This window comes from Triplophysa rosa, linkage group LG9, assembly GCF_024868665.1.
Source record: "Triplophysa rosa linkage group LG9, Trosa_1v2, whole genome shotgun sequence".
Taxonomy (NCBI): domain Eukaryota; kingdom Metazoa; phylum Chordata; class Actinopteri; order Cypriniformes; family Nemacheilidae; genus Triplophysa; species Triplophysa rosa.
In genome coordinates, this window is record NC_079898.1 from 7266312 (window position 1) to 7280136 (window position 13825).

The window sequence follows — 13825 nt, forward strand, 5'->3', positions numbered from 1 at the left end:
ATCAAACCTCATTTCTTTCCTGCTGACCTGGTCCCAGACCAGCGAACCATTTTTGGGTCACTACCCACCTGTTGAAAGGCAATGCAAAACACACAGCTCAACGTTCAGTTGAAAAAACCTTTCCCAAGAGTTCCACTTTAATTTAATTGCTTCCAGAGCACAACAGATAAGTCACGGCAGCAGATATAAACTCTCCGCCCCTATAATACAGCCATATGGTGATCGTAGAAAATGGCAAATAAATAGATAAACAAATATTCCATTTGTATCCTCTAATCCCAGAGGCCTTAATAACTACATGAACCCTCATTTATTTTTATACGTTATACACAGTTCCAGAATAGACTGCAAGATCTAAAAAAAATTTGGATTATTAATAATGAAAAATGAACAACTGCTACTTGTCACACGGAAACGTTCTGCTTTAGAAACAGAATATATTCCCCACTGGGAATTTATGTCCGTGCAAAGAGCATTAGATTTCAGATTAATGAAAATTACACAGCGTGTGCGTGTAATGCGCGGCACCGGGCTTTGTCATTTGCATTGTGTGAAACATATTACTACATTCTGCTTAGCATAATCTCTTCAAAGGCTGACTGGGTGTAAGATCAAATCTCTTTTTGGAGGCAACTTTTTGCCAGTAGGAGCCGAGGATCCAGCGAGTGCCGACCGCCACTGCAGGGGAAGCTACGCCAAATGTGATTTTATCAGGAATGCTTTTATATGATTGCGAAGATATGAGGAATAACCCGTAGCGCTGTGGTGAGAGAGGCGAAGGCCTTGTCGCACAGAAGATCCTTATGTTTTAGTTTCTCCTTGAATGGATCGCAACAGAAGGGTTATTAGACAGTTTTGTTGATCACACTGTGGATATTTTGTTAATTGCCATTATAAATCCTATTTAATGTTTTAGCGGCTTCATTACCTTACAGCTCACAATGTCTGCTTTCATGAGGTTGTCATTTTCGATGCAAGCGTCAGATTTGCATTGTTTTGGTATTTTGGTATGTGACCTGAACGCATGATGATGATAAAGCTCATAACGACAAGTAATTAATCAGGTTAGAATTTAACGTCTGTCGTAAAACTTAAGCGTCAGCCCACAAAAATTGACAGTTTTAATACTGTACCTACAGGTGCTATAGAAAACTAATGAACAGATGTGAACATTTGATTGGTTTGTTTTAATACAGCAGTCTTGTTTAGGGTGTTGAATAAACCGGTGACAATAACTATGACTAGAAGAATCCAGAATGACACCCATTATAAATTCTCTAGCATAATTTTACCTTTTTTATAAGCATTCACATAATACTGACTCCAGCAATCACTTTGTCTTGGTCCGTTTATGTTCAATACAATGTAATTGAATACAATGTAATATTACAATACAGCCACAGGGTTAAACAAAAGTCACTAACCGTTTGCTACCTATTTTACGTCCAGTAAAATTGGATCACAATATGAAGACTTATTTTCAATTACACATCTGTACAGAAAAGTATTCTTTTCCTTTCCAGCTTGCTTTATCAAAAGCTGTCCTACTGAGCAATTCGGCTGCTTTGAGGACCAAACCGCAGGAGCCGATATTACATGAGCGTTCCATAATCAGACATATTTCTGAGTGAAACGGGATACTCAATGAGAACAAATGTAAGACAAGATTTAATTTGATCTGTTTTATCTTGACCAAGGTTTGGCTGGTTAGCATTCAGCACCTGGAGGTCGATGCCACAACTACAAAGAGATTGTTCTTTATTAGCCAATGACGTGTCTGACAACAATTGCACGATGAGACTGTTTTTTATCTATTGTGTGATTTGTAACTTGAAATCGAAGGTGAAAATCGGCAAACAAGGCCCAATGAAATATAGCGGAGGAAAAAATGAAGAGACCATTTCAGAGACTGTTTTTCTGAATTTAAAATGTACTATTTGTGTTTAGGTTGAAATATCATTTTTGGTTCATTCTGTGAACATTATTTTTACCAAATTTCAAATAAAAATATTGTTTCTATCTGCATTTTTTTTTTTTGCAGAAAATGAATACTGGAGAAACTGGTCAAAATAACAAAACATTTATTTTTTTCAGTTTTTATTCACTTTTAAGCAATACAACAGTAATATTTCTACATGTATTTAGGAAAATTGTAACAAAATATGTGATAACCTCAATTTTTATCACAGTTTTCATGTGTCTTGTCATGCTGTCAGTCTTTCACATTGCTGTTGGATGACTTTATATCACTCCTGNTCCTACCCCCATTCAGCTCTCTTAAAGAAACATCCCCAAACAACAGTTACCCAATACATTACACTCCTTTTCCCCAGTCCAGAAAGTCTGCAAATCTTTTTGGAGGATAGTGATCTCTTACAGGGTACCTCCGCAGGCCAGGAGTCCCAGATATGTCTTCCGACCCATTTCCATTCTCAGAAGGTTCAAGGCTTCCCTCATTTGGTGCTGGTGGCTGTGGCTCAGGCATTCCAGATGCTACAGTCTCAGGTAAACGATCAGTGTAGCCATTGGGCTCTGGCCTTGACGAGTTGGCAACAGTTGTCACTCTTTTCCGTAGCTGATCAACATGCCTTCTGTGTACCTGTCCATCATAGGCACTGACCTTGTACGACAAAGGACCTGTGATGTCCACAATGATCCCCGGTATCCATTTAGAGTCCTTGGTGTAATTCCTCATGTACACCATGTCATTCAGTTTGAATTTCCTTACAGTGTCCTGGCATTTGTCAGCACTTAGTTCCTGCCTGTGGTGCATGTCGCTTTCATAATCAGGGTGTAGCCTGTCAAGGGCAGTGGTTAGTCGTCGATTCATGAGCAACTCAGCAGGGCTTTTACCTGTTGCCGAGTTGGGTGTGACGTGCTGTGACAGCAGGAAGCGAGCAAGTCGAGTTTGCCAATCACCTTTGGTGAAGCGGTAGAGAGACTCCTTCGCTGTCTGCACCATGCGCTCAGCTTGTCCGTTTGAACTTGGATGATACGGAGCTGTGGTGACGTGTCGAATGCTATTCTGTTCAGCAAACTCCTGGAACTCTGCAGAGGTGAAAGCAGCCCCATTATCTGATACTATGACATCAGGCAAGCCGTGTGTTGCAAAAAGAAGCCTCAGTGTGTTAATAACAGCAGACGATGACATGGAGCTCATCAGAGATACTTCGAGCCATTTGCTATGCGAATCCACTACTACGAGAAATAGTTTACCTTGAAAGGGGCCTGCTAAGTCAATGTGTAACCTCGACCATCTTTTCGTTGTCCATTCCCAAGGGTGCACCTTTGCCCTGGGTGGTGCATGACGTGACTTCTGACAGGTATCACATGCTCTTACAGTCTCCTCTATATCCTTGTCCATACCTGACCACCACACATAATTCCTTGCGAGTCCTTTCATGTGCACAATGCCAGGATGAGCATCATGTAACATGGCAAGTACTTCTGCCCTCGCCAAGTCCGGAACCACAACACGGCTTCCGCCTGTGGTGCATTTCCGGAGGTTGATCAGGCCACAACGAGTGATAAGTGTGCTCACTAATCAGGGAACATGCTGCTCCCGAATCCACTTCCATCGTGTGTGCTTTTCCATTTAGGACAACAGTGGCCAAATATGGCTTCTGCCCCCTTTTTTTTAATGTTCCTGTAGTGTTGTAAACATAGTATTCATTTTGCTCTTCATGCGTTACGATATTTGTACTCTGCCCCGCTTTTGTATTTCCTGTACCTTGTCCAGTATTGTGCTTGGTTCTTGTTAAACACACCCGAGCTATATGTCCCCTTTTCTTACAGTAATGGCATACTGCTGTGGTGAACTTACAAGCTTGTGGAGTTAGTGGTTCAAACCAGTCTTTCAATGTATTCCTCAAAAGAATAATTAGCACAGTCATCAAACTCCTCGATACGGCCCAGCGTAGCCATGTTCGCGTACACTTGTTATCCCCCAATCACTTATCTGCACACAGCGGTCCGGCTCTGCTCGTCGCCAATGTAATATACTTCAATGACAAAAAAAACACTGGCAGTGGTCTGTGATGCCTCACCATATGGTCTTGGTGCTTTATTGTTCCACATGGAATGTGATGGCCAGGAAAGACCCATCTGTTTTGCTTCCAGAACAATGTCTTCCACTGAACGGAATTATGCCCAGATTGATAAGGAGGCTTTGGCTGTCATTTTTGCAGTCAGGAAGTTTCATCAGTATCTTGCAGGTCTCATTTTGTGATTTTTACTGACCCAAACCCTTGCTGGGCCTTTTACACCACTCCAAGCCAATGCCTGCTTCTGTCACCACGGATGTTACGATGGAGTGTGATCCTTGGAGCTTATGACTATGAGCTTGTTACAACCTGGGAAAAACATCTGAAATGCTGATGCCCTGAGCCGTCTGCCTTTGCCCGGGTACTACACCCCACCCTTGGAGTTTTGCTACGGAAATGGTGCCAGACGCCCCTATGCATGCGATAATTGCTAGNCTGCCCCGATCCCACCACACGACTAGAATTTCATAAACAAGACGGTGGGACCGTGACACAGGAGTGATATAAAGTCATCCAACAGCAATGTGAAAGACTGACAGCATGACAAGACACATGAAAACTGTGATAAAAATTGAGGTTATCACATATTTTGTTACAATTTTCCTAAATACATGTAGAAATATTACTGTTGTATTGCTTAAAAGTGAATAAAAACTGAAAAAAATAAATGTTTTGTTATTTTGACCAGTTTCTCCAGTATTCATTTTCTGCAAAAAAAAAAAATGCAGATAGAAACAATATTTTTATTTGAAATTTGGTAAAAATAATGTTCACAGAATGAACCAAAAATGATATTTCAACCTAAACACAAATAGTACATTTTAAATTCAGAAAAACAGTCTCTGAAATGGTCTCTTCATTTTTTCCTCCGCTATATTTCATTGGGCCTTGTTTGCCGATTTTCACCTTCGATTTCAAGTTACAAATCACACAATAGATAAAAAACAGTCTCATCGTGCAATTGTTGTCAGACACGTCATTGGCTAATAAAGAACAATCTCTTTGTAGTTGTGGCATCGACCTCCAGGTGCTGAATGCTAACCAGCCAAACCTTGGTCAAGATAAAACAGATCAAATTAAATCTTGTCTTACATTTGTTCTCATTGAGTATCCCGTTTCACTCAGAAATATGTCTGATTATGGAACGCTCATGTAATATCGGCTCCTGCGGTTTGGTCCTCAAAGCAGCCGAATTGCTCAGTAGGACAGCTTTTGATAAAGCAAGCTGGAAAGGAAAAGAATACTTTTCTGTACAGATGTGTAATTGAAAATAAGTCTTCATATTGTGATCCAATTTTACTGGACGTAAAATAGGTAGCAAACGGTTAGTGACTTTTGTTTAACCCTGTGGCTGTATTGTAATATTACATTGTATTCAATTACATTGTATTGAACATAAACGGACCAAGACAAAGTGATTGCTGGAGTCAGTATTATGTGAATGCTTATAAAAAAGGTAAAATTATGCTAGAGAATTTATAATGGGTGTCATTCTGGATTCTTCTAGTCATAGTTATTGTCACCGGTTTATTCAATAATCTCCTAACAGAGACTAGTGATTAGAAACTGTAATGTATTGGGTAACTGTTGTTTGGGGATGTTTCTTTAAGAGAGCTGAATGGGGGTAGGGAAGTAAGGGGGTGTGTTCATGATACCAAAAAACGTGGCAGTTCAGCCAGGAGTAGGATGTAGTTATAACAGTACACATGTCTGTTGATGTATGTTCAGTAAAAGTTCTTAAATGTTACTGTCTACCTCCCGTCATAATGCACCAGCACCTTATCTGTTTGCAACAGCTGTTTTGCTAGCGTAAAAGCTGTTTCGTGTTTGACTCCCCACTGCCACGTGGCAGAGTGGTCCAGCAAGCGATGCAGGGGTTCCATGACTGTAGCTTTGTGGGGAAGGAAACAGTTATAAAAGTTCAGTAGCCCCAAAAAGGCCTGGAGCTCTGTTTTGTTCCGTGGAGCCGGGGCTTTTTGAATAGCCTCCACTTTTTCACGAGTTGGCTTAACTCCATCCTTATCCACTCGAAACCCCAAAAACTCAACTTGAGTCGCTGCAAAAATGCTTTTCTCTTTTTGCAGCCTCAGACCAGCTTCTGCAAGACGCTTCAAAACAGCCTTTAGCTGCGCATTGTGGTCTTCCATGGATTTACCTGAAATTAGGATATCATCCAGATATGGCTGGACTCCTGGAATTCCAGCGAACAGAGTGTCCATAAATCTCTGAAAAATTGAAACAGCTGTTGACACTCCAAACTGCAATCGCCGAGGTCGGAAAAGGCCACGATGGGTGTTAATAGTTAGCAAGTCTGCTGCTTTGTCATCCACTGGAAGTTGTTGGTAAGCTTGTTTCAAATCAAGTTTAGTGAAGAATACTCCCCCAGCTAGTTTTGAGAAAAGTTCAGATGCTGTGGGTAAAGGGTACACATCCGGCTTAACAGCTGTATTCACCGTGGAACGATAGTCACCGCAAATTCTCAGACCCCCATCCTTTTTTGCTACTGTCACTATGGGTGTGGCCCATCTTGCATGTCGCACAGGTTCGAAAATCCCTTGTGCCACTAACTTATCCAGCTCCTCATCTAGTTGTGGCCGTAAAGCAAAAGGAACTGGCCGTGCCTTAAAGAAACGTGGGGTCGTTGTGGAATCAATGTCAATAGAGATTGGGGCTGCTCGGCAGGCACCAATGTCCTGAAAAACCTCTGCATATTCAGTCAAGATGTCCTCCAGAGACTGCAACTGTATGCCATGTATCCCCTCCACTGATATCCCTAGTGGTTCAAACCAGTCTCGTCCCAGCAGACTAATGCCCTGCCCTTGAATGACAAACAAAGGAAGTGTCTTTTCTGTGCCCTTGTACCTTACTTCCACAAACAACTTTCCTTTCAATTCCAAAGTTGCTTGTGACCACTGCTTTAGTATTCCCGTGGCTTGGTGCATTTCCGGAGGTTGATCAGGCCACAACTAGTGATAAGTGTGCTCACTAATCAGGGAACATGCTGCTCCCGAATCCACTTCCATTGTGTGTGCTTTTCCATTTAGGACAACAGTGGCCAAATATGGCTTCTGCCCCCTTTTTTTTAATGTTCCTGTAGTGTTGTAAACATAGTATTCATTTTGCTCTTCATGCGTTACGATATTTGTACTCTGCCCCGCTTTTGTATTTCCTGTACCTTGTCCAGTATTGTGCTTGGTTCTTGTTAAACACACCCGAGCTATATGTCCCCTTTTCTTACAGTAATGGCATACTGCTGTGGTGAACTTACAAGCTTGTGGAGTATGCTGGCCACCACATCTAAAGCATGGTTTGTCACACTTTGGAGTTTCAGTTTGTGCCGCTGTTTTATGAACTGATGCGTGAGCTGCATAATGAATATCATCATTCGGTTGCGATTCGTTTTGTTGTTGACGAAGGAGGCGAGTGTTGAACAGGGCTGCTTCAGCAGCCAGAGCCTTTTCTTCCGCCTCTTTAAACGTAAGCGTAGGTTCAGCTAATAAGCGGCGCTGTAGCCCCTCATCCAAAACTCCACACACAATCCTGTCACGCAGCATGGCGGGTAACTGATCTCCGAACGCACAGTGCACTGACAAACGTTTAAGCTCAGCAATGTAGTTAGAAATACTTTGATGTGGTTTCTGTTTACAATTATGGAAGTGGAAACGCTGCACGATCTCCGATGGCGCTGGACTGTAATGGCGTTTTAAAGCAGCCACAATGTTCGCATAAGTCACAGTAGACGGTTGTGTCGGGGCCAGCACTGAACGTAAAGTGGAATACGTCTTTGCGCCACACACACTCAGTAGGACAGAGCGTTTTCTGTCCTCATCCTCAATGTCGTTTGCATGAAAAAAACATTCCAGTCTTTCAATGTATTCCTCAAAAGAATAATTAGCACAGTCATCAAACTCCTCGATACGGCCCAGCGTAGCCATGTTCGCGTACACTTGTTATCCCCCAATCACTTATCTGCACACAGCGGTCCGGCTCCGCTCGTCGCCAATGTAATATACTTCAATGACGGAGTAAACAGTTAACATTTAGAACCTTTATTGAACATACATCAACAGCACATGTGTATGTTATAACTCATCCTCCACATCCTGGCTGAACTGCCCGTTTTTGGTATCATGAACACACCCCCTCTACTTCCTACCCCCATTCAGCTCTCTTAAAGAAACATCCCCAAACAACAGTTACCCAATACATTACAGTCCTAATCCTAATCCTGGTTGGAAGATTAAATTTAAAATAAACTGTAAATTTAGTTCTGAAATCCGATTGGTTGATTTAAATGTTGTCCCAGGGTCAACATTATGTTGCCCTAAGGATATCAACCACTTGGCAAAAACAGGAGAGCCTTGAAGGGATATAGCTACGGCCAGCAGTGGTGCAAAATCTCGCCATATAATTACAATAAATTACATCAGATAACGCCAACCTACCCCTACTCCAACCCTTAACCTAACCTAACCTAACCTAACAATAATAAAAAAATAACTGTTTTCAGCGTGTCAAAAATTATTATTGACGTGCGCCTGCCCAGTGGAGGTAGCTGTATCCCTTCTAGTTAAACCGTAATCACCACGTCCCAGCAACATCCAGACGAATATGGGAATCACCAAGTTACTTCGCTGGAACGTTATTTGGTACGTCGTGGCACCGAATATGGTCCAGTCCCCAGGTACGTCTCAGGACGTAACTGTGTTACTGGGCGTTATTTTTCTAACTCGTGAAGCAGCGCGCAATTACAAACTACCTGCAACAGCAGCACCAACAGGCTGACATAGCTTACTCCAAAATGTAAACTAATAACTGCTTGTAAAGGTCTGCTTCCAGCGTCCATAATAACGAAGACTTGAGAGAACAACTATGTTATCCCCAAACTGTAGTATAATCCATTATAAGCAATTTATGACAACCTTTTACGGTTGTATGTACAAACCCGATTCCAAAAAAGTTGGGACACTGTACAAATTGTGAATAAAAACAGAATGCAATGATGTGGAAGTTTCAAATTTCAATATTTTATTCAGAATACAACATAGATGACATATCAAATGTTTAAACTGAGAGAATGTATCATTTTAAGGGAAAAATAAGTTGATTTTAAATTTCATGGCATCAACACATCTCAAAAAAGTTGGGACAAGGCCATGTTTACCACTGTGTGGCATCCCCTCTTCTTTTTATAACAGTCTGCAAAAGTCTGGGGACTGAGGAGACAAGTTGCTCAAGTTTAGGAATAGGAATGTTGTCCCATTCTTGTCTAATACAGGCTTCTAGTTGCTCGACTGTCTTAGGTCTTTTTTGTCGCATCTTCCTCTTTATGATGCGCCAAATGTTTTCTATGGGTGAAAGATCTGGACTGCAGGCTGGCCATTTCAGTACCCGGATCCTTCTTCTACGCAGCCATGATGTTGTAATTGATGCAGTATGTGGTCTGGCATTGTCATGTTGGAAAATGCAAGGTCTTCCCTGAAAGAGACGACGTCTGGATGGGAGCATATGTGTTCTAGAACTTGGATATACCTTTCAGCATTGATGGTGCCTTTCCAGATGTGTAAGCTGCCCATGCCACAGCACTCATGCAACCCCATACCATCAGAGATGCAGGCTTCTGAACTAGCGCTGATAACAACTTGGGTTGTCCTTGTCCTCTTTAGTCCGGATGACATGGCGTCCCAGTTTTCCAAAAAGAACTTCAAATTTTGATTCGTCTGACCACAGAACAGTTTTCCACTTTGCCACAGTCCATTTTAAATGAGCCTTGGCCCAGAGAAAACGCCTGCGCTTCTGGATCATGTTTAGATATGGCTTCTTTTTTGACCTATAGAGTTTTAGCCGGCAACGGCGAATGGCACGGTGGATTGTGTTCACCGACAATGTTTTCTGGAAGTATTCCTGAGCCCATGTTGTGATTTCCATTACAGTAGCATTCCTGTATGTGATGCAGTGCCGTCTAAGGGCCCGAAGATCACGGGCATCCAGTATGGTTTTCCGGCCTTGACCCTTACGCACAGAGATTGTTCCAGATTCTCTGAATCTTTGGATGATATTATGCACTGTAGATGATGATAACTTCAAACTCTTTGCAATTTTTCTTGAGAAACTCCTTTCTGATATTGCTCCACTATTTTTCGCCGCAGCATTGGGGGAATTGGTGATCCTCTGCCCATCTTGACTTCTGAGAGACACTGCCACTCTGAGAGGCTCTTTTTATACCCAATCATGTTGCCAATTGACCTAATAAGTTGCAAATTGGTCCTCCAGCTGTTCCTTATATGTACATTTAACTTTTCCGGCCTCTTATTGCTACCTGTCCCAACTTTTTTGGAATGTGTAGCTCTCATGAAATCCAAAATGAGCCAATATTTGGCATGACATTTCAAAATGTCTCACTTTCAACATTTGATATGTTATCTATATTCTATTGTGAATAAAATATAAGTTTATGAGATTTGTAAATTATTGCATTCCTTTTTATTCACAATTTGTACAGTGTCCCAACTTTTTTGGAATCGGGTTTGTAGTATATTTATGGGATAGGCTACATATATTTAACTTCAATATTTCACCATGAGAGCTTAACATCAGGTCGAGAGCTCCCCCTGTATTACACTGCCCTCTAGTGTCCGATGGCTACCACTGGTGTGTGATCTGAGAACGCGCAAGTATGGATAACCGCTTTTAAGCATATGACTATTTAACGGTCTTTTCAAGCACTTGTGCGTTTATACGTCACGTGGCACATACACTAAATGAAACATAAATGAATGAATAGAGATCTAACACAATTGTCCTCTATTGTGTCAGCACAGCAGCAAAGTAAAAGCGTATTGTTTTCTGTCATGAAACGCCACTAACTAAAACTCCGGTATCAAGGAGTTGACATAAAGAGATGTTATTTCGTTTTAACGGATTAGTATTTCGTTTCTAACGGATTAGTATTTCGTTCTAACGGATTAGTATTTCGTTTTAACGGATTAGTATTTCGTTTTAACGGATTAGTATTTCGTTTTAACGGATTAGTATTTCGTTATAACGGATTAGTATTTCGTTTTTACGGATTAGTATTTCGTTATAACGGATTAGTATTTCGTTCTAACGGATTAGTATTTCGTTCTAACGGATTAGTATCTCGTTTTAACGGATTAATATATCGTTAAAACGAATTAAATTTTTTGTAATATTTCGTTTTAACAAATTAAAATTTCTTGTAATATCTCGTTATAACGAATTAATGTCTCGTTTTAACGGATTAATATTTCGTTATAACGAATTAATATCTCGTTTTAACGGATTAATATTTCGTTATAACGAATTAATATAATTTTTTTATCACTTGCGGTTCAGAGCCACCGTACCATTGCACTTAACAAACATCTTTTTAAAAAACAGTTTGCTTGAATGGTGTACTTGTGTGTTATTTGTCTTTCAAATAAATGGCATTTGGTTCATTTGGAGTATGTAAAAAAATACGAGTTCATCGTCCATCATCACGTTCGTCATAACTGCTGGAAGCACATGCGTTCCTCTTCTTACATGACAACCATTTTGACCGACTGGAGTCAGCATCGCCCCGACCGCATGTCCTGTTCTGCAGTGAAGCACGCCACCCTGTCACCAGAAAGCTGAGCCGCAGCGCCCTGCTCGGACATGAAGGTCAGCAGCGCTCTCGGCTCAGCTAAGACGATCCTTCCTGCTCCTGCTAAACACCCCCTCAGGGCTCTTTCTCTCACCCAGAACGGCTCCACTTTCTCTCTCTTGGCCTATCGTAAAGCTCCTTCAGCTCTCCCTTGCACAATTACCTCCTCATTAGCCATCACCCCCCCTCTTCATCTCCTCTCAGGCTCATTGCGTTGTGTTACACTCCACATTAGGGGGGCGTCTTGGCTCCTAAGTGTGGGGAATGAGGTTTGCCGATTCAGTAGGAACGTGATCCCACCCTCACATGCTAATGCAGTCAGTGTGTGGACTATCTCTCTTTCTATCTTTGTCGCTTTCACTCTTTTGAACTTTCAATCTTGAATTTGCAAGGTGAAGGTCTCATTTTGTTGAGAGACAACTACAGTTTAAGTTAACTATTCGTGGGTTGATTTCTCCTAAACACAGTGACTTGTGGTTCTATTAAAACATTCCTCCCAACTGTCTGAGATTGCGCCAGCAATGGTGTGAGTGTAGGTGAGGTCTATCTGTTTGTCCAAGCCATGGCAGACAGGAAAGGGTTTAGGAATCCTCTTTAAAACAGTCATTTTTACAATTCCAGTTTTGTTTTAGGATCAAAATTGACACACCTCACGCTTGAAGTGTAGAGAAAGCGCTGAAGATTTCCACACAATTTTAACATATTACTCACCAACTTTTTTTCCCTTTGCATATTTGTTTATAAAAACTTTGGTTTATTTTGAAACGCTTACAGTAACCAATAAGTGTGTTGTACTCTCAGCTCCATTTAACACATTTTACCATGCTTCACATCTCCCATCGGATGTTTTTTGGTTCAAATAAATGGTATTCATTTGTGTTTATTGTAGAGCAAAAAGCATCTGTGTGATTGACAGCTTTCTATTGACTAAATATAAATCTGAAAAGGAACAGGATTTTTGCCTTGATGTAAATATTTATAAACGGCAGATTCCAGAAATAAACTGCATTTAATATTAACGCCTGTAATATTAAAGTATCCAACTAAATGTGAAAACAAGAAGTTCCATGATTAAAGACACCTTATAGTTTAAAAACTGCCGAGACACAACAGACTACAGAAATTGAAAAAAGAAAAATCTGTTTAGAGATTCATGTTCATTCATGTTTCTGTGCAACCTCCTGCTTCATTTTCACACAAAATGTGTGTTTGGCTTATGCTGTCACTCAACGTGTAAAATTCACTTGTTTGCTGTTGACAAAATAATCACATTTCACGTGCTGTATCCATTTTGTGAATCACTTATTTATCTGTCAGAGATAGTAAAGTTGAGGGGCAGATTCATTTGAAACTTTCAAGAATATGTCCAGGGCTTTAAAATATGTACAGCTTGCTTTGTAAATGTATAACGAGAGCAGTGATTTCATTCTTTATTTGGTTTGTTATGTTGTAAACACCCGTGTACCAAAAGTCCCGTACCCACCCACACACTTCTTACCGCCTCCTCTCTCGCCCCTGTCCCCCGCTTCCTTCAATGCACCATCGCTCTTTTAATCACCAGATGAACTTCTTCATTTTACTCCATCTCCTCGCTGTGGGATCTACGCTGAATATCCTCTTCTCTAACCACGGGATAATTGACACCCCCTCTGCCCTCAAGCTGAGCGGAACCATACAGAAAGTGAGGGAATGAGAGAAAAGAATAGCTCTGGTGTCACGTCCCGTGGCTGAATCGGGAGATTCGGGAGTCTCTTTCTCTCCTTGCGCAAACAAACGCTTTAATGGCTCGAAACCCGGTGGTGACTCAAGATGCGATTTCTACCACCAAACAGCCAGTGGGCCACTAGCACGTCTTATCAGCTCTGAGCAGAGGGCTGGAAAGGCCTAGGCAATTCGAGGCCTGTGATAGACACGGCAATTCCCATGCACGACCCGGGATTGGTCCGAGAAGACGGTGGGAAGGAGAATGTGGAGACGTTTGAGAGACTGCAAAGTGCATGGATGTGAATGGAGTGTTGTTGGTGGAGAAGGTGAACTTTAAAGTGCCTCTTAAACAGGCATTCAAATATATCCACTACATGCCATATGCGTTTAAGAAAACAATATAAGACAGCAATATGAGACAATAAATAAT

The 13825-nt window shown here is 41.3% G+C and overlaps 1 protein-coding gene across 1 annotated transcript; it reads right to left on the minus strand.

Moving 5' to 3' along the window:
• Positions 1–2272: 2272 nt before the first annotated feature.
• On the minus strand, positions 2273–6987 carry LOC130559258 (uncharacterized protein K02A2.6-like). The gene is made up of 3 exons (XM_057342227.1): positions 5799–6987; positions 4409–4500; positions 2273–3486 (listed from the first exon to the last, which is right to left on the minus strand). Exons 1-3 carry the CDS (start codon positions 6983–6985, stop codon positions 2315–2317), a joined length of 2451 nt encoding a protein of 816 aa, XP_057198210.1. The 5' UTR covers positions 6986–6987; the 3' UTR covers positions 2273–2314.
• Positions 6988–13825: the final 6838 nt, after the last annotated feature.